The sequence below is a fragment of the Camarhynchus parvulus genome, chromosome 1A (assembly GCF_901933205.1).
Source record: "Camarhynchus parvulus chromosome 1A, STF_HiC, whole genome shotgun sequence".
Taxonomy (NCBI): domain Eukaryota; kingdom Metazoa; phylum Chordata; class Aves; order Passeriformes; family Thraupidae; genus Camarhynchus; species Camarhynchus parvulus.
In genome coordinates, this window is record NC_044586.1 from 22134162 (window position 1) to 22161805 (window position 27644).

Consider the following 27644-nt stretch of genomic DNA (forward strand, 5'->3'; position numbering starts at 1 on the left):
AAATCTTTCTGCCTTTCTGCTCACCTTCTTCTCTACTGACCCTCTTCACTGCTCTGACCACCCTTTGTCCTAGTCAATCACAGTCCATGTCATGTGTTAGATGAATATGGCATATGCTGCCTGTGTCCCTCTGCCAAGCTTTCTGCACTCTTCTCCCATTTAGTGCCTTCACTATTTTGGAAGGTCTTTGAAACAATCATTAAATTTCAGCCTTAGCCACATCCCGCACACACACATAAAAAGCTGTGGATGTAAGGCATTATGCAGAGAATTTTTACTCCTGTAGGGAAGGGGAATGGACTACAGATGAAAGGGCCATTATATTCCCATATTAGAAGGACTTCTTGTCTGGTGGATTTTAACCAAGCTGGTTAAAACATCATGAAAACGATGCACTGACCAACTCTTTATATTCACACAGCTCTGCCCACAATAAGGATTTTTGCTTAGTCAACCATACTGTTTCAAAGCAGCATGCAGGGCAGCTTTCACTGGAAAGCCTCAAACTCACCCAATATGTAACAACAAAGGAATATATAATAATCGCTTTTCCTGCCTCCAGCTTGATAGTATCTAAATTAATCCAAATAAAGACACAGAGATTCTTCCTGCAACCTCAGCTGTGCTCTACCACTCCCACTGGAGCTCTATCATAGAGGGTGCTTGCCAGGACACTGATCATCTCCATCACTAAAGACAACCAAACCATCCTGAGATGAAGAATTTTTCTCTTGTCAAAAAAACAAGTCCCTGGAAGATCCAGAAACTCATTCATTCCAGTGTTGTGCATCTAATGCTGCAAATTTAAACCTCCCCACCAAGCAGTGCCCCTGATGAAGCAATGTATTACTGGATAGCCTTGGAATTGTCCACTAAACAATGGTGAAAGTTTAAGGAAAAGACTTTGCTTCTCCCTGCTTCAATTCTCCTTTACATGGTGGGATGCCACACTCCTGATACGAAGTCTCTAATCAAAGGTATTACACTGTCTAGAGAGCCCCATCAGGTCATCTTTGCACCTTGTGGAGACCAGGAGGTCAGCTGTTGGAGTCCCTTTGCAAAAAAGAACCTACCACCATCTCTTTCACAAATGAGAAGCCCAAGGATGGATTATGGATTCTTACTTAGATAATTTTGGATGAATCAAGAAAAGAGAGGAGGGATAGCTGGATGTCTAAATAAAGCCAATGAGATCACATGTTCCGCCTTTTTATCTGCTTTTCTCTTTCTGCTTTTGGACAACAAAGCTTCCTTTGATACAGAAGAAGAGGGGGGAAGGGACAGTGGGGAGAGGGGGTGCCAGAGTCACCCCAATGGCCCCTGGTCACTTATCCACGCTCCTTAATGTGATGTTCCCACTGACAGGGAAAGAAAAAAACAGTGATCTCATGATTCCAGAAACGATTCATGCAAACAGCCCTGGGAGATCAGGGTGAAGGGGACAGGAAAGAGGGATAAAGGATGAGTGAGGAAAAGCAAGAATGGGAGAGGAAAGGGTAGGAGTGATAGGGAGAGTGAACATGGGAAACAGGACCTTGGGGGACAACTGTGTGTAGAAGTAGAAACTGAAGGTCAGACTCCAAAAGAGAATGTGTGATAGGGATTGTAGAGAAAAGGAGAAGAAAGAAGAGTCTTGAGACCAAGGGTAGCAGGACTGGTGGAAGAAGATTGTGTGTGAGGTGTGACACTGTATGGCAGGACTGGAGGGCAGGGTCAGGGATATGAGTTGGCTTGAGTTGTCTAAATGTGGGAAAAGGGAGGCTGGGCTCAGAGACAGTATGGTGGGATAAGGAACAAGGGCTTGATATGAGGATGAGAAGGAAAGGAGGCAGAATTACCTATGGGATTAGGAGTAGAAGAATTAAGACTTGCTGAAACTTGCTTCTTCTGCATATTGCTACACAGAACCAGGTCACCAAATCTGCCAAGAGAATAAAACTGGTCTCTCTCAGTCCCAGACCAAACAGATGCCAGACAGATTTATTACTTGAGGCATTCAGCCATGTCCAAAGGAGGCAGCCTGGTTTGCACTTTCGTTGGGCTGATCTCACTGAAGGAAAACCTCACTCCTGCACAGAGGAGCACTATCTATGTATTACACCTCACCTGCCAGCAGCCATTTCATTCAGCCTTCTTCCTTTCCTTCCCTCATGTGCTTTCATTAGTCCTTCCCTTCTCCCCTCCCTCCATCCTTCCTTGCCACCTTGCCACAGGGAGACAAGAGATTGCCACAGCTGGCAGGAGACATCCTTTCTTCTCCATCCCCCCAGGGGACCTGCCACCCCAGCAGCAACTTGTCCCTAACCAGCAAAGCAGCCACGGCACAGCAGGAGACTTTTTAGCCCACAGGACTCCTGATGGAGCCGGGACAAATAGTGGGATGAAAGAGCGGGGAAAGAGCTAAAAGAAAAAGTGTCTTTCACAACAAGCTGCCATCTCCATGTCTCACAGCTCTCCCCAGCACTGGCCTGTCCCAGGGGCTCATCACATTCCCTCCTCCTCTGTCTGCTCTGTGGCAGCTAATCAGTGACCCACTGACAGTCTCTGTCCATCACTCGTCTCTGCACGCAATGGGGTAATTAAACCCTGACCCTGGGCTCCTTTTATCCATTTCCTCTGCACAGTCACTCCCCGAAATGGCAGAGGGGAGGGCCTGCTGTGGAGGCTCCTGCCCCAGTCTCCAGCTCTAATGAAGATGTGAAGCACAGAGGAAGGACTTGTTGTGGAAACAAAGATGCTGAGGGGGCAGCCAAAGAGGTATTGAGTGGTACAAGGCTTCCTACATGATTGTGCTGAGCTCTGCTGACCCACCTCCACCCACCAGGCAAGGCTTTGTAATCCTTCAATTCTTTATCATCACACCCACAGGCTGTCCAGCATCCTCCCCCTGCCCAAGCACACCTACAGAAAACTCCTCTGCATGTCTTCAGGGCAGTGCCAGGTGTGGTGTCCAGCTCAGATCTTGCAAAAAAAAAATTTCCAGAAGTCTCAATAAATCCAGCCCTAGGCTTGCACACCCACAAGATCAACACAAAGTTCCTGTCCTCTCTGGTGTGAACCCATTGCCTCCGCTTGGACTAAGTCAAATGCCTCAGGCCTGACACAGGACTTTCCTCATTAAGTACCTGTAGAAGGGCAGAAGAAGGTCTCAGTGATGGGGTAAATCCCATGGAACACAGTGGATGGACACAGGAGCTGGCTGGGACAAGGTGATGTTGCTCTTGTCTACACAGAAGGACAATGGAGGATACACCCAGTGACAGACAGGAGTCACAAAATGCCAGGAAGTCCTTTTTCTTTAACTTTATTTCTCTTTCTGCTTTCTGGCACTCTGCAAAATTTATGGCACAGATTAATAAACAGCCAGAAATGATCCCAAGCAATCCAGGCTCTGCTTCCTCCTCCTTAGCCTGAGTGGGGAAGCTGCTTCCCTCCCACGCATGAGCAAGAAGGGCTGGGGCCACCCGGGGAAGGGCATGACGGGTAAAGCAGTGCCCCCAAACAATTAAGCACTGTCCCAGGCACTGCACACCCTTGTCCTGGGAACAAAAGAGTCACACACAAGAGACCTGACTGTGAAGCCTCCATCCGCTTTCATCACTGACCCCCAGGGCAGTCAGGGCACAAGGTCAGCCCACTTAAACTCCAAACTCGGCCAGAAATAGAGCTGGGAAGTGGGCAAGGGTGGCCAACTGCAGGGGTCCCCAACCATTTGAGGGGTTTTTGACTGAGCTATTTCATTTCATCAAAGACACATTTTTTTCTGGAAGGAAAATGGAGAGCAGTGGGTGTGAAAGGAGTAAGGGGGAGGCAGGGTGTTCACCATGAGTTATGACCACTCTCAACAACAGTCTTTTACATTGCAGAGGTGAGGAGAGGATGGGGTAATTGCCCATGTTAGACCCATGCATAATGAGGGCAAGTCTCTGCCTGTTTCCCACCCCTCACTCTGTCACTGCTCATGAGATGTGGTCCCTCATACGTCCTGTCGCTATTCTGCTGTGGAGCTCAACATCCCAAGGGCTCATCCAAGGACCACAAGCTATGATAGCACCTTGCCAGACCAGTAGTGCCTCTGGAATGTGCAATAGAGTGTAGTCATGCCCCCAGATTGGAAAGGCTAAAAGTTGCCTTGCAAATAAAAACTGATCAGCCAAGCCAGAGCTCACACTTTCTACCTGCAGGGTCTCAGAAAACCCATTAGGCTTTAGGTTGCCTTTAAGGTTTTTCAGGTTGCAAGTACTGATTTTGTGAGTAATGCTTTCATAGAAGTAACAGCTGCACCAGATGCCCCTGAGACCTGTCTCCTTGTCTGGGAGAAGAAATCTGTAGGGACAAAGTCCAGGGGCACTGAAACATGTTGGTGCATGTGGAAATACAATGTATCTGCCACAGAGCATTGTCCATTTCTCCCAACTTCCCTCTGGATAAACCTTGGAGAATCCTAAATGCAGGAAATTTCAGAGCAAGGACAATGAAAACACCCAGGGAAAGCAGTCCCCTATTGTACCCCAACAGTCCCACCTGCCCCTCTAGAGGCTGCTGCAAGTGTTGGCAGCACCCAGCAGAAGTGGGGTAGGGATAGGGCAGGCAGGCTGTGCAGTGATGGGCAGGGAATACAATGCCCACACTTACTCACTGAAAGTTCCCCCAAAACAGACAACATGGCTCAAGGGACAGCAATCAAGGAGGATGTTAGTGCAGAGTTAGCCGTGTTGACACTGAAAACAGTAGCAGAAAAGCAGCCAGAAACATGAGATTCTGCACAGCCCTAGTACACAGAAATACATCTGAGTGCCAAAAAGCTAACCAGTCATGCAACGTGTGATCTGCTAGCAGACTCCTTATTACACGTGATGAAAGACAAGCAGAAGGGAGTTTTGACTCTCAGAGTCAAACTTTTCATGGGTTGTGTACTTGTGGATAGAAAAATCTCTGTATGTGCAAACTAAATCCTCTTGATAAAAGCCATATTGGTAGACTGTAAGCAGTGAGCCAAATTTTCAAGAGAAAGCTGCACTTCACATTTTTGATACAATTAATCAGACCAGTTCTTGAAAAGGAACAGCTTCCTGGGATTTTTTAAATGCTGGCTAACCTTACCTTTTTGGATTTTCATCAGCAATTAATTACTTCTCCCCTTGGGAGGAGGCGATCAGGCAATGGATTTCTACTATTGAGACAGACATGGCTTTAGGGCACACACAGATTCATTCTCCATCTCACACAGAGAGAATCCAATCGATCTTGGACACTTTGGGGCAGCTGTGCACAAAAGGCAGGGTCAGCCAGCACACGTGTACAAAGGCTGATGCTTCAGGCTGATGTACTGAAGGACATGCACGATGCGCACACTTCACTGGAGCAGCACAAAACAAGGCTCATCAGACCTACAGGCTTTGGCCTTGTCAGTGTCAGCAGGTGTAGTTTTTCACCTCGGGTGAGTTCTGCTTATTGTCTTTCTTTTGAATGGCAGGAGCTGCCAGCAAAGGAAACATTCACTGCTTGTTCATCTCCCTTGCAGTTCTAGTAGCAGAAGTGGGCAGCAGGAGAAATGAGGTCCTGCAACTTCTTTTAGCCAGTCTGATACCCAGCCAATGCACAAGGCTCTGAGCAATCCCGTTGGGCGCAGGCAAATGATTCACGTTATGCAGGTGTTCGCCGGTGTGTGCGGAAAACCTTTTTCCCCCTTTGCAGTAAACAGGAGAAATATCCCAGCTACGCAAACCCGGAATCCAGGCCCCTCCTGCAGCAGCAGTTCCGGGCACTGACCACACGGTGGCGCTCCACCCTTAGGAATGGAGGCCGGCCGGGGGCGACCCTGCCAGGCCCCGGGGACCGGCGGGGCACCCGCCCGGGGACAGCGCGGGGACAGCGCGGGACGCACGGAGCAGTCCTGCCAGGACGTGGGACGGATAGCAGGCTCGAGTTCTGCCCGTGTGACATTTAATTAACCAGCTCTCTTTATTAGCTGTCAGCTTTGGGGAGGGTTCTGCGGGGTGGTCTCTTTGCTTGCGTTGCAGGGTCTCTCTCAGGACAGCAGCATCGCAGAATCTGTCTGGATAAATTGTCACTGTCTCTAGGGATGGATATTCCACCACTTCTCTGGGCTGATGTAGCAGTGCTTACCCACTCTCACAGTGGGTTATTCCTTTTGTTGCACTGTAATTCCATCCTGCAACTTGTAACCCCTTCCTCTTGTCTTTAGCTGTGCAAAAACCCTCAGAAGAGTCTGGGTCCATTTTCTCTGTATCACCTGCAGCCACAGCCAGGTGCTGTCACACTGCCGAGCCCCAGCAAGCTCTTCGTGCAGAGATCAGGGTCTGGCCCATCAATTCTGGAGCTCCACTGATGTGAATCTCCTGTCAGTGGCCAGGGTCGGGATGTCAGTCTCTTTTCTTCAGACAGCTCCCACCTGAAGGACTGCATTTCTCATTCAGCTTCCCCTCATAAATAAATCACATCTTAGACCCAGGATTATTAAAATATTATTAACAACACGCTCTTGACCCTTGTAGTCCAGCATTGTGGGTGGCTTCAGTCAGTGTTTTGATGTACGCAGACAAGAGGCTTATGGGGCTGCATACCACAAACACTAACCACCCTCAGCCAGCAGGAGAGGTCATTGCCATGGCCAGCCCTCGTTCCTAGTTTAAGAGGAATTTTCAGTTCAACGAGCACAATGTTGGGGTTGTGGGGTTTTTTTGATCTATGTCAGTAATTCGGGTTTGGAAGCCTGGTAGTTGCTCAGAAGCCAGGAGCAGCTGGAAAAGATGACACATAAGGCAACAAGGCGACCACATTTCTCTGGGAAATCAAAGCGTTCTCCCAGTGGTGGTGCTGTCATGATGGAGGCAGGAAACCATTTGAACAGCCAACCACTGCCCCCACACACATGACAGAGGAGAACGCGTGGAAGCCTGGCGATCCTGCAGCACACATGGCGGTGCAGTGGCTCTGCACACAGCTGTGCTGACTGGCATCCGATGCTTCCTCGGGTCACTGCTGATCATGATTGTGCCAAGCAATTTCACAGAATCACCAAATCAGTTAGGTTGGGGAAGACCTCTGAGACCATGGAGTACAGCCTGTGACCGAGCACCACCATGTCAACCACACCGTGGCACTGAGTGCCGCATCCAGCCTTTTCTTAAACACCTCCAGGACGGTGACTGCACCACCGCCCCCGGGCAGCCCATTCCCACGTCTATCACCCTTTCCGTGAAGAAATTCCTCCTGATATCCCACCTAAACCTCCCCTGGTGCAGCTCGTGACTATGTGCTCTTGCTGCCTCGGACAAGAGGCCGATCCCCACGTGGCTACGGCCTCCTTTCAGGGGCTGCAGAGAGCGATCAGGGCACCCCCGAACCGCCATTTCCCCGGCCGAACCAGGCCCCGCTCCCCCGTCCCCATGGCAACGCGGCGGGCGCGCGGGGGGCGGTGCTCGGGCGGGCGCTTCCGGGCGGCGCCGGCGGTGACGTGACCGGCGGGGGCTGACGGCGCCGCGCGGCCGCTTCCGGTGAGCCTGGGGGCCCCTCAGGGACGCCCCCCGCGGCTGCCCCCGGACGGTCCCGCCGGGCGGGCCGGGGCCGGGGCCGGGGCTCGGGCTGCGCTCGCCCCCGTCCGCCCCCCCTGTCCCGCTACCCCTGCCCTGCCCGCTGCCCCTGCCCTGCCCGGCCCTGCCCGACCCCGCCTCGGGGGCTGCGGCGCGCTGAGCTGTCGGTGAGGCTCTGGTCCCTCATGGTCGGGTGTGGTGGAGGCGCCCACCCTCACGGCGTCGCCGTGCCTCGGGTGCCGCCGAAGGGTGGGCGGAACCCAAACGTGCCAGCTAATTGCTGTCCGAAATTAAATGGAAACGAGGTTTGTGCAGGGGGAAATTAAGCTTTCGGTGGAAAGCTTGAGCACGGCCTGCCGAGACAGGCGGTGAATGTCAGAAAGTGACGTGACTTGCTGTGAAGTCAAGAGCACGGAGACGTGCGATGGATGTCGGGGGTAAAACTGAGTATTTTAGCAGCCGCGGTGCAAGGTCAAGCGTGGGAAGAGGCAGCTGCGGAAAGGGACCACGTTTTGTTCTGTGCTTTGGAAACGCTGCACGTGTGTCAGTGTTGGGTTTGGAACTTGCAGCATTCAAACTCGAGGGCTCCATCCTCTCGCATGCAGAGCAGAGAACCAGGGACACTTGACTAATTTTTCATCTTTTGATAGAAGAGCAGAGACCACAATGTGGCATCCCCCCCCAAAAAAAGGAGATTGATAAGGGTGACAGGCTGATTCTCTGCTTTTTTCTATTGCAGTCATTCTTTTATTTGGTTTATTCTGTTCTTTCTTCCCAGGGAGTTTGGAATAAGCAGCCTCAGACAAACAGACTCCACTGAACCATAACAATGTTTGCAGATTTGGACTATGATATTGAGGAAGATAAGCTGTGAGTATTTCACTTGTCTTTTCCTGGTGTTTTTTACAATAGAAGAAGGCTTCGCAACCAAGACCTAATGAGAGTTGATAACTTTCACTCTGTGTGACACTGTGTGCTGAACATCAGCCTTCCTGTTCAGTGCTGATTTCTTGCTCCCTCTGGAGATTGGGGATGAGGCATCACTGTGCTGGTCAGCAAAGGAGAATATTTGTGCTGCTCTGCAGTGACTGCCCTGCATTTAACATAGAGTGCTTGATTTGCATGACGTTTATGCTGTGCAAGTTGTCCTCTCACCCCAGCACTAAGTGCAGGTGAAACACTAAAGAATGATAGTGTTTCTTCAGTGCCTAGCCATGGACGAGGGTGTCCCACCTCTAATCCTTGCATGTAATCCCAAGAAAAAGATGGCGCAGAAGGTCTCCCTGCTGGCCCATGCTGATAGACTCTGTGGCAGAGCTGAGGGAATGAATTCAGATGTGAAGTGCCCATGATGTTTTCCATTTGTACTGACTCAGATACCAGAGTTGTTTCATATGCAGGCAGCTCTGCCTACATTCAGTTATTCCTTTCCCTTTGTAGGGGCATCCCCACTGTACCTGGGACAGTCACCTTGAAGAAGGACTCTCAGAACCTGATTGGGATCAGCATAGGAGGAGGAGCACAGTACTGCCCCTGTCTCTACATTGTCCAGGTGGGCACCTGGGGTGGAAAAATAAGGCATCTTTTTAAAACAAAGTCGACCTGAGAGATGGGAAGTGTGGAAAGAAAGCCCTATGCTGCTTGTTTTTCTCAAAGTGGGAGATGACATCTCACTTTCCAGTGAAAAGATTTCCTTACTCTAATACCTAGTAGGTGTGGAAGAATTAAATTAAGACTTCTAGAATTATCCTTCTCCTTGGAGAGCATGTTAGAATTCACAGGGAAGCAGTGTGACACTCCCCACACAGAAAATCCTGTGCTCAAGGAGGCATATCCTAGGGGCAAGAACTTCCTGAGGGAACAAGATGGTCAGCCCACCTCTTGGTTTGGAAAGGGGGAAAACTGCAGCTTCACCATGGACAGAGCAGAAGTGGATTAAGGAGGAGTGCAGCTGTTTGATGTGTGCTTTTAGCTCTGCCCTGCCCCTCTCCTGACTGCAGGTGCCTGTCTCTGCCCTAGGTGTTCGATAACACTCCAGCAGCCTTGGACGGCACCGTAGCAGCCGGGGATGAAATCACCGGGGTCAACGGGAAATCCGTCAAAGGGAAGACCAAAGTGGAGGTGGCCAAGATGATACAGATGGTAAAGGTGAGAGGTAGGAGGGGGACACTGGAGCTTCTGGGTCGTAGATGGCAGCTTATTGTCCTTGGGTGAAGGGAGCTGCTGCTGCCTGCTTCCAGCACAGCAGTTTGTGGTTTGCTCTCTCTGCAGGGAGAAGTGACAATACACTACAACAAGCTTCAGGCTGACCCAAAGCAGGGCAAGTCTTTGGATATTGGTAAGACTGGTTTCTTTCTCCCTAGAGTGTTAAAATGGTGCAGAAGGGTGAAAGCTTGGCCCCAGCTAAAACCAAATCTGTTTCCTTTCTTGCTCTTAACTCAGTTGTTTTCAAATGGATGCTGTCAAAGAGAGTTACAGGTTTAAAAAAAATCCTTCCCTGACATTTTGAAATAGGCTTGAAAGTTAAATCAAGACTTAATTGTTGTTGTGGGAGGCTTGTTTTTCTGTGCTGTGTTTTAGCATGGATGATGAATCTCAACTGCATAATAATTTAATTAATCTATTTTTAATACGTGTAAGTTAGGCTGACCTATTTTGAGATGTACACAGGAATGTGTCAATTGAAAGGCATTGGTGGTGATTTCTAACTGTGGAGGACAGTGATGAAATACCTACCTACACTGAGTTTTGTACAAACATAAATTTTATGGGAGACAGGAGAACCTTTATTGCTAAAACAAAGTGTCTGGTTTTGAACTAAGCCTACACAGCTATCTCCTTTATATGGTCTGCCTTTCTCACTTTCTGCAAAATGTATCCATTCTCTTTGCTCTCATTTATTTTCCTGGTGATTATGGTGCTAATAAATTGACAGGAGTTCTGGAAAATTGTGAATAGTGAGATGGATTTCTGGGAAAACAGAAGTGTGATGAGAATATGCTATTTTCCAGAACACTGTGGCTTCAGCTGAGTTCTTGGGGTCTGCAGGCAAGTCTGCCTGTAAATAAAGGTGTCTGAGTCATCTGGTTCCAAGGAGGGCATAGATGTCTCTAGTAATTTGTAGGGTATGACCACCAAAGGCAGAAATTCCATCAAGAGGTGGCAAAAGGATTTAACTAGGATTCAAAAGGTAAAAGTAAGGAAAGAGACAACACTGAGCATTAAGTCCTGATTGTCTTTCAGCCTCATTACTTCAGCTGAAGTAATACAGCAGATAGCATAAGCAAAGTTTAGTTCCAAATATCAAGATAAGTGCTTTGCTTATAGCAAAGTGATTGACTGGGACAATCTTCCAAAAGAATTGCTGGAGCTCTATTGATTGAAGTGTTTAGGATGTGAGAGCAGAGCAGATAGGCAAGTTAGAAAAAGTGTTATGCATGGCTGGACCAGAGTGCCTTGTTTCTGCCTGGTATTCTTTCTTCTTGCTGCCTCAATACTGAGTTAAGTGCAGTTTATCCAGTGCCTGGAAAACCAGTGGAATGTGCTGGTGAGCTTTTCTTGCCCATGGAAGTGACCCTGATGCTGGTTTGTCACTGTGTTTTGGCCTTTAGTACTGAAGAAGGTAAAGCACCGGCTGGTGGAGAACATGAGCTCAGGCACAGCAGATGCCCTGGGGTTGAGCCGAGCCATACTTTGCAATGGTAGGTATTGTCCAGGAGGGCATTTTCCTAATGGAATGCTTACTCTCCTGTGTTTGTCTGCTTTTTATTGTTGCTTGCATGGTCCACATTCTTTTCTTCTGCTCTGCCTTGCTGTTGTGATTGTCTCTGCCCTTCCTGAGTGATGCAGCCTGTCCTTGTGGCCACTTAAATGTTATCTCAAGTCAGATTAATTTAAAGCAGGGACCATCTTAGTGAATGCCAATAGATGATGACCCCACACTATAGAATAAGTTTGCAATAATTTTAAAAGCTTCCCATGTTGTATCACAGGAGAGGCATTAAGGGATGAGGGAAATTTGAACCAAATATATGAAACTGGTATTTTTCCACCCGATCAGGTCTTAAACGTGTCCTGAATGTGACTGTTATAATTCTTTATTCTGATTCTTGTTTCTATTTAGATGGACTAGTGAAGAGATTAGAGGAGCTGGAGAGGACTGCAGAGTTATACAAAGGTAAACTTGGTATTCCATCAGACAGTAGATGGGAGAGAAGGATACCTTCATTGTGTTCCAGTGAATTAACTTAAATGTTTTTTCTGGCTTCCGTCACAGGCTTGACAGAGCACACCAAGAGTCTTCTCAGGGCTTTCTTTGAGCTATCTCAGACACACAGAGGTAAAGAATCTTAGCAAAGGGAGCACAATTCTTTGACCTTCAGTTTCAGGAGTTTTTGTCAGTACTTAGATGTGTGATTCCCTCACTCAAAAAAACTGAGGGTTGCAGAAATGAGCTGTGAAGGGCTGCTCTCCTGTATTACCAGTCATAGTGCTAACACAGGCCCTGTCCTTCACATGAGACATTGCGGAAATGCCCTGCCAAACTCTGGTCTTTAGGGAATATGTAGCTTACCTTTACTATTTCCCACATGTAGCATCATCCCCCAGCTAATTGTAAGGTTATGGGAGAGACTTCTAATTCTGGAGACAAGATTTTTCTCAGGGTTCACCTCTTTATTCATCTGTCTGTATTTATTCTGCTCACGCAGCATTTGGAGATGTTTTCTCTGTCATTGGTGTACGGGAACCACAACCAGCTGCCAGTGAAGCCTTTGTGAAATTTGCTGATGCCCATCGCAACATTGAGAAGTTTGGGATTCACCTTCTGAAAACAATTAAGCCGGTAAAGAATTTAACCATAGGACTAAAGGGATTGGAGGAGAGGGCAATCTAGAAAGGCAAAAGCCTGTCTTTAAAGGTGTGGTCTTAAAAGTTCATTCATTGAGGGGAGAAGGATCCTTGTCTGCTTTCCTTCAGGGAGTTTTCTTCATAATGAAAAGAACCTGAGAGGTAACATAATGAATATATTAACCTTGTCCCTGCGACTTCTGCTTGTGGGTATATTCCCCTCATTTTCTTTTGGGGATGAGGGATTTGTCTCACTGACCAGTCTAGTACCTGATATTGGTACACATAACTGCATTGTGTCACTAAAAGAGTTCAGACAAGCAACCCAGGAACAATGTAAGAATTTCAGTCATTATATTGGAGTGAGAGTCTCCAGGACATCTCTGCACTTAGTTTAGCAAAGAGAGAATTGAAGTGTTGATTTGGGCACCACTTTCAGTGCTGTGTTGGATAGACAATACTGGGTTATGAAACTTTGAATCGGGGAGAGCTGTTTCCAGGATCAGCTGAAAATAAAATGAGTCAAAAGCAGATGAATCCAGGCTGGAAGTGAGGCAAGCATTTCTAGCACTGGAACCACTTGCCAGTGACAGTAGAGGAGGTGCTAACCATTCTGAGCCATGATCCAAACAGTTTCTTTCGAATGTCCTGGAGTTCAAAGAAGAGTTTTGAGTCAGCCTCATGACCTGTGCTGGGTAAAAGGTTGCACTTGAATTGTAGTTATGTTTTTTAGTCTTAATTCAGCAAGAGGGTGTTTCCCTTGCAGATGCTCACTGACTTGAATACCTATCTGAATAAAGCCATTCCTGACACAAGGCTGACTATCAAAAAATACCTGGATGTCAAGTTTGAATATTTGGTGAGCTGCTTTTTTTTCCCTAAGTGTTGGTTGAAATTAAGTTTCATAGAATCATCCGGAAAGTCACATCTAGCCTATATGATCACACATCCATCCTTCCATAATCCATAAGAGAATGCCCTGTTTTTTCTAGTTCTTTGTTTACTGACAGATTACTCAGATTCAGATACCTGCTTTTAACTTGACACTTCTCACTGGTAAGAAAGATCTTACAGTACCCATATGACTTATTTTCTACATGATCAGAATTATTTCCTGATTTATTTCTAAAGCGTTTCTCTGCAACTTAGACTCTTGAACTCCTCTAAAGAGCTCCCCCTTACCTATTTTTCAGGTAATTTTGGACACTTTCTTTAGCCAAAGTAAACAACTGCCAAGTCATATTTGCTTTAATTTAGACCTTGCCTTTTTTTTTTTCTCCTTCATTCCACTCAGCCCTCGTTTTCTACCCAAAAAGGGTAAGATTGCTCAGTTCACCTGTTCTCTAATTGGACTAATCTATTTCCTTTTGCCTGTTGAGAGTATTACTTGGAGCTGCAGCCCTAAGGCAAGGGAATATGGTAGAATCTCTTCCTACATCAATCCTCCCTGAAATTAATATTTTTGTATCCCTTCTTATTTATTCCCATCTCAAGTTTTCTTGTACTGGCTTTTCCCAAAGAGTAGATGAACACAGGATTTTTTCCCACTGTGCTTTCTTCAGAGTCTGTCCACTGAAGAAAGGCTTGGAATGGTGCAACCTCATGGGTATGGGTGATGATGAAGTTGTTTCTAATTTTTAATAGTTCCTTCTTGTTTTCCTTTTTTTAAAATCTTTAATTCTGCAAAGTCTTACTGCCTGAAAGTCAAAGAGATGGATGATGAAGAGTACAGCTGCATTGTGAGTATCAGTACAATTGCAAAAGCATTCCTGTTCCTGTCAGCACCCAAACTAATGAATGCATCCTAAGGAATTACATACATTTATTCTTAATATATTAGAAGTAGGGGATCCTTAAATGCTACCTGGGGAGCACTGCAGCTTGTTTGCTCAGTGGTTGCCTTTCTCAGTGTTTAAGTACTATTAGGTTATGTAAGGAGGATTAAGGTGTTATCTTCACAGATTCCATTTGTGTGTAGTGTACAGCTTATCGTTAAGACTTGTTTCTTAGAAATGGAGATTTAGCTTCTCTGTAGCAAAATGCATGTGAAGCTGCATTTATAAGTGAAGGAAATTGATTAAAGGATATCTCTTAACAATAGGGGGTTTATAGTTTAGAGTTTTAGGACTTTAATCTTTAACAGCTCTGTTTAAAATAGCTAAAGGTATCCCATAAATTCCAGTTTCCCTGCATAAAAGTAACATCTTTTTTTATCCTCGGTATCAACCTCAGAGCAGGCATTTGATTTCTTGGAATGCCCAGTTCCCAAGTGCCAAGCACGAATCAAACTCCTAACACAATCTTTCATTATATGTTTCCTTGTAAATGGGAAGGAAAGAATCCCAGTCTTGCCCAGCAGAGCGGCACCTTTGGGTTTGGCACGTGCAGTGTGTGTTAGGGAGCTGTAGTCTGTAGCACAGATTTTTCTGTATGTTGTGTTCACAGGTGCAAGGGAAGGATGCTTCATTGATGACAGAACTAACCCCTTTCCAGACTTTTGAAGGACAATGTAGAGGTCCCTCCCTGTTGGTTTCCAGCATTGTGTCTGGATGGTTGTAGATACCAGAGGGTTCCCTGTGTAGATATGTAATTCATTATGCAATCCATACGGGGAAAACCTTACAGAGGAGGGCAGAATTTTTGTGTGCTTGATATAAACTTGTTCCTAATGCCTGTCTTACTAGTCCAGGTAAGAAGTCATGCCACCTCTCAATGCTGGGCTGAAAGGTGCCTGTCCTTTTGTATTTGCTTAGTAGTGATGCTTTTCTTTGCCGTGGTTGGTGTGTTTGGCCTTCAGTGGCCCCACTGACTGCCAGTTTTTGACACGGCTCAGTGTTCCTCCTCCTTCCTGACAGCAGTTCCCATGTGCCTGAGAGGTCTGTAATAACCCAAGGCCATTGTGAGTCCACTCTGGTAGGCAGACTGTGTGCAAGCACTGCTGTGGGAGTCTCTAAAAAGGTGCTGTGTTTTTGGCAGGCTCTGGGTGAGCCTCTCTACCGGGTCAGCACTGGGAACTACGAGTACCGCCTCATCCTGCGCTGCCGTCAGGAAGCTCGCACACGCTTTGCCAAGATGAGGAAGGACGTGCTAGAGAAAATAGAGCTCCTGGACCAGAAACATGGTAAGTGCCACTGCTGAGTTCAGCAGACATGACTTTGGCCTTCGTGTTCCTCCTTTGTCTCAGCTCAGAAGACAGCTCAGTTCTTCTTTGCTGAAGAGCTCCTTTGTGGCTGTACCCAAGACATCAGCCCTGAGGGGCAAAATGTGTAGGTGATGGTATCTAACACTGGTAAGGGAGACTTGATCACAGCCTTCACATTGTTTGGGAAGGAAATTTTTACACTTTTTCCCCCCACCGTGTCTCCGCTGCAGTGCAGGACATTGTGTTCCAGCTCCAGCGTTTTGTCTCCACGATGTCCAAGTACTACGATGACTGCTACGCCGTGCTCCGGGACGCTGATGTCTTTCCCATCGAGGTGGACCTCGCCCGCACCACTCTCAGCTACGGGCAGAAGGACACCTACACAGATGGGGCAGAAGAAGAAGGAGAAAGCGAGAGAGAGGGTAGTGGGAGGGAGGATGCAAATGGAGAGAAGCTCATTGATGATGCCTGAGTGTGTCAGCATGGCCAGAGGGAGGACTCTGCAGACTTACGACAACATGTATTTCATGTGGCCATTCATCCTCCACCATTTCTCTGTGTGTCCAGCCTGGGATTCCTCCTCTGCTTTGGGTGAGGTAACTGGTTGGATTGGGACCAACCTCTGCTTTCCTCTCTTTTCCTTTGCTTGTTTGCCTGGATAATTCTTTTTGCCCCTGGAGACTTCTGGTACCCAACCTGGGTACTGCACTGTGGGGAGGAAAAGCCGCTCCTACACCACCATGTGCCCCTGTGCAGGCAGGACTCTGCTGAGCACAGGGGCAGCACCACTCCTCTCTGGCACATGGAAGCTGGTTAAGGGTTTGGAGGTGATTACAAATGGTGAGGGCAGCCCCCTTCCATCCTCCCCTTGTGCTATGGGGAAGTGTTGGCATCACTGCTTGCTGTCTTCAAGATCCTTCTGAGGATCCACCTTAGGACTGTGATGGAAATACCCTATCTTTAAAATAGAAAGGAGACACAAGCCCTTGTGGAGACAGAAAGAGGCTTTGGGCTTTTTTAGTATAAAGAATCACTGGTGTGCTCTCCTCTCTGCACGACCATTTTGTGCTCCCTCCGGACCAGCCAGCAGCAGTATCTATCCTCCCATTCCCTAGCACAAGGGAAGGGGGAAAAGGAAAGCTGAGGTGAGAATGCTTCTTTCCTCCTTCCTTTTCTCTTCCCCTCCCTCCATCCCTGTGGGCCAATCCCAGATGCAGATGGCACTTCATCTGTTAATGGGCAGCACAACTGCCAGGAGTGGTGGTGCTCTTGGGCCAGGGGTTTTGACTTCTCTGTCATTACATTTTAGTGGTCATGGGAGAAGTTATTTAAGTGCATTAATTTATGATCAAGAATTTTTTTTTGGATTTGTGTTTCTCTTTGATTGTTTTTGGAGGCTCTTCATCTCTGTGGATGGCTGGAAAAAAGCCATCCATGGTCAAGCTGCTCTGGAGAATTTAAACAGACTGGTGTAGTGACTATTGTCTGTAATAAAGAAATATGTGACATTTCATTTCATGTCCTTCATGCCTTTCTATGAGCGGTTTGTTTGCTTATCTTCCATTGGTTTTAATCTTAAGGTATAATCTTGGTAAGATGGGTGTCATGTACTGGCCATTTTTGTCTTGTACAGGTGCATAATCTCTATAGCAACCTGTGGTGGTCAGTGCAGCGCAGATTTCCAGAGGAAGAGAATTATAAATGCTGTAGCAAGGCCAGTCCTCCTGTAACATCAGCTGCTCTGCATTTTAGTTTCCCAGGGGAACACCAGCCTTTTAAAGGCCCCCAGGTGCCTCAGTCCCACCAAGGTGGCATCCCTGTCCCTCTCCAGGGCCAGCTTCTCCACACAGCTCAGCTGTTGCATCACAAGCTTCAGCTGATGCTTAAGTCCCTGATCCTCTTTCAGAGTTGTTTGTTGGGCCAAAACACGAAGCAGTTGAGGGGGAACTGAAAATGCTTCAGCGGAGTCTGCCTGAAAGCCACTGAAACAAAGTGTAAAGCAGCATAGCTGGGTTTTTCAGGAAGAGGTCTGGGAATCTTGCAGCACTGTCTGTAGTGAGACCCCGTACCCTGAGGGCTTTTATTTGCTTTTGTGAAAATAACTTAAGAGTGGGCGGCTTAGTGGGAAATGTTGGCTTGTGACAAGGAAACAGAGGGGACCTTGTTCTAGTGACTGGCCTGGCTGACAAGGGTGGTTGTTTTCATGCTGTGGACCTTGGACCTCTGGGAAGTTGTGAGCTCCTTGGAGGGCATACTAGTGAATAAGGGAAACCCAGCCTGGGGTTACTGCGGAAAGAGCTGCAGAGCAACTTGGTCAAGCAGAAACAGCGATCTTTCCTTGTTGGAAAGGGAAAACAAGCTTTGAGAGCACTGGATGAATGTCTGCAGGGCCCCAGCACCCTTGCTGCTGCTCTCATTCTCCCAGAGCTTTGCATCTAGGGTTTGGTATGGGGTTTAGTCTTGTTTGGGATATTTCTAAGTGAGTTTGAGTAGGAAAAAGCCCAAAGTCACCACTATGACTAGCTCAATATCAGATCTAACAGTGGTGTTAGCTATGGTGGGACAAAGTGCAGCCTCATGGGGTTTACCTTCTCCTCTCCAATTTCCAGTTCTTCTGTCTCTTCTTAAACTGATATTTTTCAACAGCTTCATTTTGCTCATCATTTACTGCTGTTTTTTGTTTGGGAGCACCTAGAATGAAACCCTTTCCTTCATGTCCCCACTCCCCTACTGTCTTTAAATGGCTTTATGGATCATGCCAACTACCCATTAATTTGTAGCCAGTCTGGTCTGGAATGAAACACAACTTTTGGTGGCCCAACAAGCTGCCTTCCCTGTAGCCCTCCGCTTAGTTTTTGATCCCCTGTTATAGTCACAGGTTCCCCCAGGGTCTCTGAGGTGAAGCAGTTCAGGAAACCGGAAGAAAGAGCTTTGGCCAGGGGTGTTTATAAAAGATCCAGTCCTAAAGCAGATTAGAAGTGCTTTAAGCATGCCAGGGAAGGTTGTCCTCTCTGAATCTAGAAATCCACCACTGCAGCAGGGGGTGAGGGGGTCATGCCTGCTTTACCACGTGCTCCAACACCCTCGTTAGCGGCACTCAGGGACTGGGCCTTGTCCTTCTGCCTTACCTTTGATTCCTTTATGTAAGGAGGTTTTCTCTATTTAAGAGGAAAACACAGGCACGTCTGGTGCCATTCCTGCTCAGTGGATAATCGCTTGGGACATGGTTATTTACCTGCCTTGAAACCCCCGCCCCCACAGGGGCCAAGTTGTTTCCTTCACACGTCAACGGGGCTCACTTGAGCCTAGATAAAGCTGGCTTGGTGCTATTCCTGTCAGCGAGGCTCCGTGCTGTGGCTGCACACCTAATGGCATTAGCCTTTCTTAGGTGTCTTCCTGTACCTCAGCAGCAGCCTCTAACACAGCGCTTCCCTACTTGGGGAAGCAGCGTCAGGTGTCACTGCCCCAGCTTTACTGTCCACAAAAGATGTGTCAGGCAGAGGTGCTTGGAGCTGGTGGCCTCCTGGCTTGGCAGTGCCCGAGGGAGGTGTTGCAGAGAGCCTGGTGTCTACCCCCATGCTGGTGGCCCCTGGACCTCCTAAACGTGCTGCCAGTGAGACTGACACTATCCAGACCATGGAAGTGGGGTGAAGGAAACACTGACACCAGAACAGAGCGTACCAGATCTGATTACAAAGAGTCTCTAATTGTTTGTGTTCTGTATTGTGACAATGCAGAAGGAAAAGGAGAGTCCTTGGCAGCCTCTTCAGAAGACTTTCTCCAGGGCTGGTTTGAAAGTGAGGAAAGAAGATTATTTTTTTTTTCTTTTTGGTGTTTGGGCTGTTCTGAGCCTGTGTTGTACCAGCATGGGTGCAGGATGCAAGCAGACGTATCACTGGGTAGGTTGTGGACATATGTACATCGGGACCAGCTATTCTTATACCTCTCCCTCTTCTTTCTTACATCTGCCTTTGTCCCAGCTTTCTGCTCCCCGCATCCCACCTACCCTGCCATGCTGAGGTGCTTGCACACAAGGCCAGTTTTATACATCCCTGTTCTCTGCCCTGGCTAGAAACTGTCCCTCTCCACCATCTGGTCAGCGTTGCAGCCGTCCCGTGCCAGCACCTCCCCATCCCCTGCGGGACAGCCGCCTCCCTCCCCTCGCTGCTCCTCTGCCACATGGTTCGCCTCCTCGCTGGCCATCACCACGGCGTTGTCGGTGCTGTGGGCCGGCTGGTGGTTGTCGCTGCTGTGCTCCTCGGCTTCCTGCACGTCGGACTCCGCTTCCTCGGTGTCGCTCCCCGCTCCCGCAGTGGGGTTGTTCTCGGGGGGAGGCTCCTTCTTCCCTCGGTTCAGGCAGCAGTAGCTGGCCACACCCAGGAAGAGGGCGGAGAGCACGACCTCTGAGCCCGCCAGGTAGAAGATCACCTCATAGTTCTTGAGAGCATCGACCAGGCGGCCTGGTGGTTGGAGAAGACATGAGATGGTTAGAGAAGACATGAGATGGTTAAATTCAGCCCACGCCCTCCTGCATGGACAGCCCAGTGCAGGGGGCAACACCTGCATTTGGCTGAGGACTCGTTCCTCAAGGGAGCAGAAAGAAGCCTGAATACCTAAAATCACCCTGGGTAAGAGCCACACTGTACTTCCAGGGAAAGTATGGTAGCATTGCATGGTTGGTGTTTTCCCTTGTTTGGACAAGCTTAAATAATTGTAACACCTTCATGGTGGGCCATCTTCTACTTGCCAAGGTGGGAAAAGCCTCTCATGATTTGGATTGGCCAGTCTCAGAAAAGCAAGTTTGAGAGGCATTGCTGTTTCTTAAGCTATTATGTCAGGAAAACATTCTGAAGAGAACAACAAATTTCTCTTTGGCAGAGAAATCCCTCTGGTTGGCCCACACCTGATGATTTCTGTGCCAGAGATATTCTCAATATATTTTCTGAATCCACTGAGGCTGGCAATGGAGGAAGAGTTCCCAGTCCTTGGTGCTGGGGAGCACGACCAGCTGCCTTGCTGCGGTCAGGATGCAGCCGCGGAACCGCGCTCTTCTCCCGAATGCACGTGTGACCCCAGTCCCTGCTGTGCTACAGCAGCCAGCCCCAGGACACGCCGAGGTGCCTCCCGGAGCAGTCATGGGAGGCACGTGGTGCATTCCTGGGCAGGTGAATGCGGCCCTGTTCAGCCAAGCCGGATGGCGAGCGAGGAGCCCCAGCGCGCGTGCGTGTGCGCGTGTGTGTGTGTGCAGCTTATCCTGTGCCAAACCCCCTCGGCCCCACGGAGTGGGAAGCAGCTCAGGAGGATTACACCAAACAAAGCCACTTTGTTCACCCCCCTTCTCCCAGCTGAGCACTGTTCTCCCCAAGTCCAAGCTGTCAGAGCACTTGAGCTTCCTGTGCCAGGGGGTCCTACAGCCCCCAACACAACCTGGCTGCCCCCAGCGCGGTTCTTCGGTGACCCCGCGCTGTCTGTGTGCCACTGTACATGCACACAGCACCAAGGCACAGCTGAGCTGAGGCAGGAGGGCTGAGAGATTCCCTTGTTAGCACCCCACTGGTGGGCCTTGCTGCTTGGGGCAAGGTGCTGGTAAATCCCCCTCTTCCCCAATGATGTCTCTGCAGCTGCCTCCAAGACACATATTTCTTGACCCTGCCTTGGCTGGGACTGCCGACTGCCCCACACTTATAAAGTGAGACATGAATTATTGTTAGCATTTAAGAGGGTCCTCTCTTGGCTGCCAAATTTTACTTGAGAACTGATTGGAATTGCTGAGGGCGGGTTTTACTCATAACTGGTGGTTTGTGCTGAGGAAAAGACCATTCACACAAAGGGCTTCAATGATGGGCTTTAGCCTGTGTGGTACAGCTGAAGGAAGGGAGTGCAAGAAACAACAGAGTGGTTCCTGCCTGGGGATTTTCCATAGTCTTGTCCCTGACTCTTCCTTGCGAATCAGGAAACTGCACTTTGTTTGGAAATGAGCCTTGGGCATGATTTGGCTTTCTCACATGTGGTCAGACACTTAACATTAATCTACACCAACCTCCATACAACAGCCTGTTTTTATGGGCTGTTTTATGGGACCTTACCAGGGGCTGTAACCTAGACTAGACTGGCTGAAAAGCTGTGAGTGTCTTAATCCTCTTAGAAAAATTACCAGCAAATGCCTCAGGGGACTGTGCTAACTGTTTTGACTTGACTGACAGCAAAACACCTGTGCCTTGGAATTGGGATCAGAACAAATTGAGATCATTATTCAGTGCCAATCAAAAGGCCATGGACACCAAGGAGAATTTGAGAGACATTTGCTTTGTCTTAATGAAGACTCTCAAAGGTTTGTCTGCAGCATGTGCCTGACCCTATCCTTAACATGATTCTATGCAACATTTGCAGTGAAGGCAGAGATCAGCTCTCAGCTTCTAGAGCAAATTTGAAGTTGAGAAATAGGGTCTTTCTTTAAGTGCAGTGTCCATGCCCGGTACCTGCAATTCAGTGGAGCAGTGGCAGCCAAAAGAGCCACCTGCAGCAAGACACCTACCTGCAGAGGGTGGGCCGATGAGCACAGCGAAAGCCTCGATGAGCAGGACCAGCCCGATGGCGCTGGAGAACTTCTGGGAGCCGACGATGGCCATCAGCACCTCAAACTGCAGAGCCCCCACCATGCCGTAGGAGATGCCAAAGAAGACGCAGAAGATGACCAGCCCCGTGTAGTTGCTGGCCCTGGCACTGCAGATGTCTGTCAAGCCGTTGAAGAGCATGGAGAAGCTGAACAGATATGCCACGTGAGGGCGGACCCACTTCAGCCCTGCCACCATGCCACAGGCTGGGCGGGCAAAGATGTCTATGAAGCCGATGATGGAGAGCAAGAACGCGGCCTCGGTGTCCGGGACGCCTGTGTCCTTGGCATAGTTGACCAGCAGTATGGGGGGCACGAAGAGACCCAGGACCAGGATGAACTTTGAAATTGTGTAAATTATAAACCCTCGGTTGGAGAAGATACTAAAATCCAGAAGCTTCTTTCCTTTCTTGGGCTTCTTCTTGGCTTTCTTGCCTTTCTTGGTTCCATCAGTGGTGCTGATCCCCTCCTCTGACTTCCCTCCTATGGGCAGCATCTCCTTGGCTTCATATTTGTCCTGAGCTTTCCCCATCTTCCTCTTCATGCCCATATCCAGGGGTCTCATGACTGCCCCACAAGTGCAGCAGTTAAGCAGAAGGCCCCCCATGATAAGGAACCCTCCTCGCCAGCCAAACTTCTCCAGCAGCACTTGCCCCAGAGGAGAGAGGGAGGAGAGGAAGACAGGGCTCCCAGCAGCAGCCAGTCCATTGGCCAGAGGCCGGCGCTTGTCAAAGTAGGTGCCCAGCATGATCAGTGAGGGCTGGAAGTTCAATGCCATACCCAGACCTACATGGAAGTGAGAGCCAGGAGTGCAAGAACATAAGATGTGCTTTGCAACAAGCTGAAAACTCCCCTCAGACTATCCTAGTACTGAAGTCCCATGATGGGATCAATGTATTCCTCACAAGCCTCTGTGCCTTCATATTGGTGGATTGCCCCTGCAGAGGATGGGCTAAACCAGCCTGTCCACCTGATGTGGGTTTGAATCAGGTAATTGTGCTCACATTTAGGCAGGACCTGAGCCTTACACAGGAATTCTGCCTCTTTCCCCTGCCACTGTGTACTGATGCTGTCTACCACAGTCGCCATGATCGCTGAACACCACCACAGCTTTCTTCTGTCTCTCAACCACAGGCCCTGGCTGTGTAGATCCAGCAGATGCATCCCTCACAGATGCAACATTCAGGACTAGGTGCTTCCCACAGCATGTGCAAATAGGCTGGGGAGACCTGGTACTAGACATGGCAGTGCTAAAGGGAAATACGACATGGTTTTGGCTCTCCACAGGTAAGTCTGTGTTGCCCCCCAGATCCCGGGGCTCTCACCTGTCAGCACACCAGCTGTCAAATAAAGCTCAATGATGTTGGTGGTAAAAGATGCCAGGATCATCCCAGCAGAAGCTAGCAGCCCGCCAATGAGCATCACGGGCCGGCAGCCAAACTGGTTCACCATGATGCTGCATACTGGTCCTAGGAGGAAGCAGAGGAGACAGAGAAGGTGACCAGGAGGAGACAGGACAGCTGGGAAGGGGCAGGCAGCCCAAGCAGGGCTCTCAGGGAAGATGAAAGTGTAGTGATGGAGCTCACTACTTGGCTGCTTGGGTACACATCTGTTGGGCCTGGCCAAGGGAGAGGAGCTGGTGGTGTGCAGGCTTCTGTTCCACCCTGCCTTTGGACCCCTATTCCCTGGCGCTTGGTGTGATAGGAACTGCAGCAGTGGGAGCAAACCCTGTATCAGTTGTCTGGGATGTAGGTGGGGTGACCCCTGAGGTCTCCTGGGGCAGAAGAAACAGGGATATGAGATGCAGAACACTTCCAGAAAAGAAGTGGGAGGACAATTGTATTCTGCATCGTGGTTCGTGACCAGGCCAGTGAGCATGAGGAGAGTCCATGGGGACACGGTCTGGGCCCATGGCAGAGTGGGAGAGGTGTGAGTTGAGGCGGGGGAAGTGTGTCCAAGCATCACCTGTCCCATAGAGCATGGCCAGCATGATGGAAGAGATCCAGGCTGTGTCACTGTAGCCCACATGGAAATCTTTCATGAGCTCCTTGAAGTAGACACTGACGGCTTTGGGGAAGGCATAGGAGAAGCCGGTGATCACAAAGCAGCCAAGGAGCACGATCCAGCCCCAGCCACCATCCGGGGGCTTCACAGGAGCCGGGAGCTGCCCTTCTTCTGGGTCAGGTCTCCCCATCTTCTAACCTGGGAATGGAAAGGCAGGCCGGGAGGAAGTAGGGAAACAGAGAAAGTCCACTGGTGCTGCAAGAAGAGCAGAGTAGAGCAGAGCAGAGGAGCAAACATTTACTGCAAGGTTTCTCTCCATGCCCACGGTCTCCAGGCTCTGAGAGGCTCATCAGGGGCCACATCTGCTCTTTGCACCCTGATCCTGCCAGGTGAGGTGAGATTGCTTTGGGGTGTGAGGTCATGCCTCAGCTGGGCAGAGGTGGGAAGCTCCCCCTGAGACAGGGGCAGCCCAGAGCTCCATAACCCCTGGCCAAACACAGCCAAGCATTGTCACAGCTCCCACCTGAGCCTGGAATGCTGCATCTGGTGCAGCATCAGGATCTGCAGCACCCCCCTTGCCTACAGATGGGGCGAGGTAAAGACCAGCAATGTGAACCCTTTTTGCTTCCTAAAATCTGCCTTTGTGCCTCTCCCATGCTGGTCTGCTAGTGGGGAGTCCTCCAGGACCTGCCCTGCCACAGAAACCTCCAGCAGTGAGGCAAGGAGATCCATTAAGCCTTCTGTTCTTCCCTCTGGGAGGCCCCAGTGCATGGCACTCTCCTTCTCCCTCCCCTCCCCGCCCTCAGGGGCCAGATTTCCGAAACAGGTGAAGGGGGAGAGCACAAAAACCCGGTGGTTATTTGCATGCCAGAGAGATTAGGGCTCTGTACATACACGGAGGGGCCGGAACAAAGCCTAAGTGGGGAGAAGGAGGGAATTAAAGGAGATGTCTTGTGAGTTGCTCTCAGGGCTCTTAAGCTGCCCAGGAATTTTGCTCCAGCTGACTGCTATGGGTATGTTTTTCATTTCTCCCTTAGGTACCAGGTTTCTGCCCCTTCCAGCATCATTGGCCACGGTTTCTTTCTCAACCAGGATTATTTCCACACCTGCATGCAAAGGCATCGCTGGACTTACACTACAGATGCTCCCAAGTGGATTAGACAGGCATTCTGCACGCCTGAGCTGGGCTTTTTTGGTCTGGTTTGTCTCCTATCACTGTCTGGTGGCAGCACACTCCTGGCAAGGGTCCTCTCTGCTGCCCAGCTCTCCTGGCTGAAGGGCTGCAAGATGGCAGCAGCGTCCTCATCCCTTGGCACCAGCAGTTGTGGGAAATGCCAGGAGTCACAAATGACTAGAGAGTGCTGAGGGGACAGGGACTGTCCTATGGATGTGACACACATAGCTGGAACCCGGGATCTGTGGATCTGGGTGCATTTCTCAAGAAAGGCCCTGTTCTTGGTGTCCTGCATGCAAAGGTGGTGAGTTGAGCTGATTCCCATAGTTGCTGTTGCTCTGAATGTCAGAGAAGTGCAAATCCTTTCAGCAAAAGTGTGGATGGCACAAGCTGGGGCAGACCCCAGGCAGAGGGTCCTTACTTGGCAAGGGTGGTCTTGCTCCACAGCCACCCCCAGCTGTAGCCCTCTTTCCCCTCTCCAGGGGAAAAACAGAGTGCAGCACGCAGGTGCCTGCCACCACCATGGGCCCCTGCAGCAGAGTTCCCCAAACTTTCAGGATGCTGTAAACCACAAAAAAGGGAGCTGAATCTGGCTCTGAGCATGGACTGGGGCAACTCTTCTGGATGGCTGTTTCCTAGCAGCTCTTGGGTTGAACCACTGGGGCCAGCACAGGCTACTCTAATCTCTCCCTCCCAGCCCACATCTCAGGGACTGTGGCAAGGGACAGAGAGGCAATGAACTGAAAACAGGGGCCTATAAAGATATTTTTAAGGCAAGGAATCCCTACAAGGAAGAGAAGAATAATGATACCAGCTACCCATAACTATCTCCCGCTACCCATACCTCCCCCATCTCGTCCTCACTGGTGTTTTCTGGATCACTGGCACCCTGACAGCCGGACTGAATAGCCTCACTCCGTTTCTGCCATTTTGCCCACTGCTCCTGTCCCAGATCCAGCTGACTGACTAGCTGGATCCAGCTGTACAAAAGATGTGCCAAAGCACACTGATTTCTCAATCAGAGCTGGTGCTCCACCACTGCACTATCTGCTGCACGCAGCTGCTTCAAGTAAGAGCTGCCACAAAGCGTAGCCTGAGGCTTTTTATCCAAGCCCTTCTCCAGCCTTGCTTTTCTTGAGCTCATCCAGCACTGCAAATTAAATGAATCAATCAAACCATTGCAATCCATCTTTCCCTCAACCCTGCTTCTCCCTGCCAGCATCCTAGCGAGAAAATATTTGTGACCTGCTCTTCAGAGATTTTGTAGCGCTGCCTGTCAATGATGAGCCCATGGTATCTGATTTTGAGGAGCCCATTAGACAAATATCTGTGAGTACTGGTTTGAATTTGGAGCTGGAGGGCACCTCTGCAGGAGCCACTTGCCCTGTGCTACAGAGCTGTACAGCAAAGCATGGAAGCTCTTTTACCTGCCTGCAGCTAGGTGCGGCTGAAAATGACAGGGTGCACCAGAGGAGCCCTCCTGTGGAGATGCCTCCAAGGCCAATATGCCATAGCACACCTTGTAACACCTCAGCTGGTTTATCCCAGCTGTGAGCCAGGCAGCTCAGAGCTGCCTCGTTCCTAACACCATGACACACATGCTTGTCTGCTCACAGCAGTCACACCCCTTATCCTGCTCCTGCCTTTGCACACTCTACAGCTCACTAGCATTCTGTCCCCAGTTAAGGAGCTTTATCCATGGGTAAAAACCCAGTTTGTGAGTTCACATGCACCTAAAAGCTCATCAGCGTGGGCACCTGCCCTTCCCTGTGCATCACAGGAAGGTGGGCCAGAGCAGAACTTGCTGCAGGTGGCTGCAAGAAGCCTTGCACTGACCAGGAGGCACAAGCCCAGACTGGAAGGGTGAAGACCACAGCAGGTTCAGCTGTGGCTGCCAGTCCCTGGACACACACAGAGCACAGTGCAGCCAGTGCTGGATAATGCCCAGAAAATCCCCACTGTGCTAGACAAGCTGCACCCAGGAGGGTCCACATAAATGCTCTCAGTGCCTCTATGCAGTACAGATAGGGTGAGGAGTCTATTTATTGAGTGCAAGGCCCACGATTCATGCCACCAGCCTCTCCAACCCACAGACAACCCCCAGGGAAAGCATTTTTTAGAGAATTTAATGAATGCAGGCCCGGGCTGAGTTGTTCCTCTCGGCTGCTGGAGCGAGGGTGCCAGCATCCCTCCACAGCACTGACCTGTGCGATGCAGCGATGGCCTCCGAGCACAAGCTGAGCCTCCAAGGGTTGAGCAGATCCCTCAGCAGCGCTTCCTTCTCCCACTGGCTGGCACTTCCCGGCT

At 49.5% G+C, this 27644-nt stretch overlaps 2 protein-coding genes across 4 annotated transcripts; one reads left to right on the top strand and one right to left on the bottom strand.

Moving 5' to 3' along the window:
• Positions 1-7477: 7477 nt before the first annotated feature.
• On the top strand, positions 7478-17059 carry PICK1 (protein interacting with PRKCA 1). Of its 3 annotated transcripts, none has more exons than XM_030960773.1 (13): positions 7478-7520; positions 8335-8426; positions 8997-9108; positions 9576-9704; positions 9828-9894; positions 11168-11257; positions 11680-11733; positions 11833-11895; positions 12266-12399; positions 13171-13263; positions 14093-14143; positions 15381-15525; positions 15777-17059. In XM_030960773.1, the coding sequence occupies exons 2-13, from the start codon at positions 8386-8388 to the stop codon at positions 16016-16018; spliced, it is 1221 nt and encodes a 406-aa protein (XP_030816633.1). In that variant the 5' UTR covers positions 7478-7520; positions 8335-8385; the 3' UTR covers positions 16019-17059. The 3 variants fall into 3 exon arrangements, with proteins under 3 accessions (XP_030816633.1, XP_030816632.1, XP_030816634.1); XM_030960772.1 differs by lacking the exon at positions 7478-7520 and adding an exon at positions 7630-7723; XM_030960774.1 differs by lacking the exon at positions 7478-7520 and adding an exon at positions 7734-7861.
• Positions 17060-19237: 2178 nt separating this feature from the next.
• Positions 19238-24408, bottom strand: SLC16A8 (solute carrier family 16 member 8). Its single transcript, XM_030960295.1, has 4 exons — positions 24125-24408; positions 23485-23628; positions 22082-22945; positions 19238-20006 (listed from the first exon to the last, which is right to left on the bottom strand). The coding sequence occupies exons 1-4, from the start codon at positions 24351-24353 to the stop codon at positions 19615-19617; spliced, it is 1629 nt and encodes a 542-aa protein (XP_030816155.1). The 5' UTR covers positions 24354-24408; the 3' UTR covers positions 19238-19614.
• Between the last annotated feature and the right edge of the window lie 3236 nt (positions 24409-27644).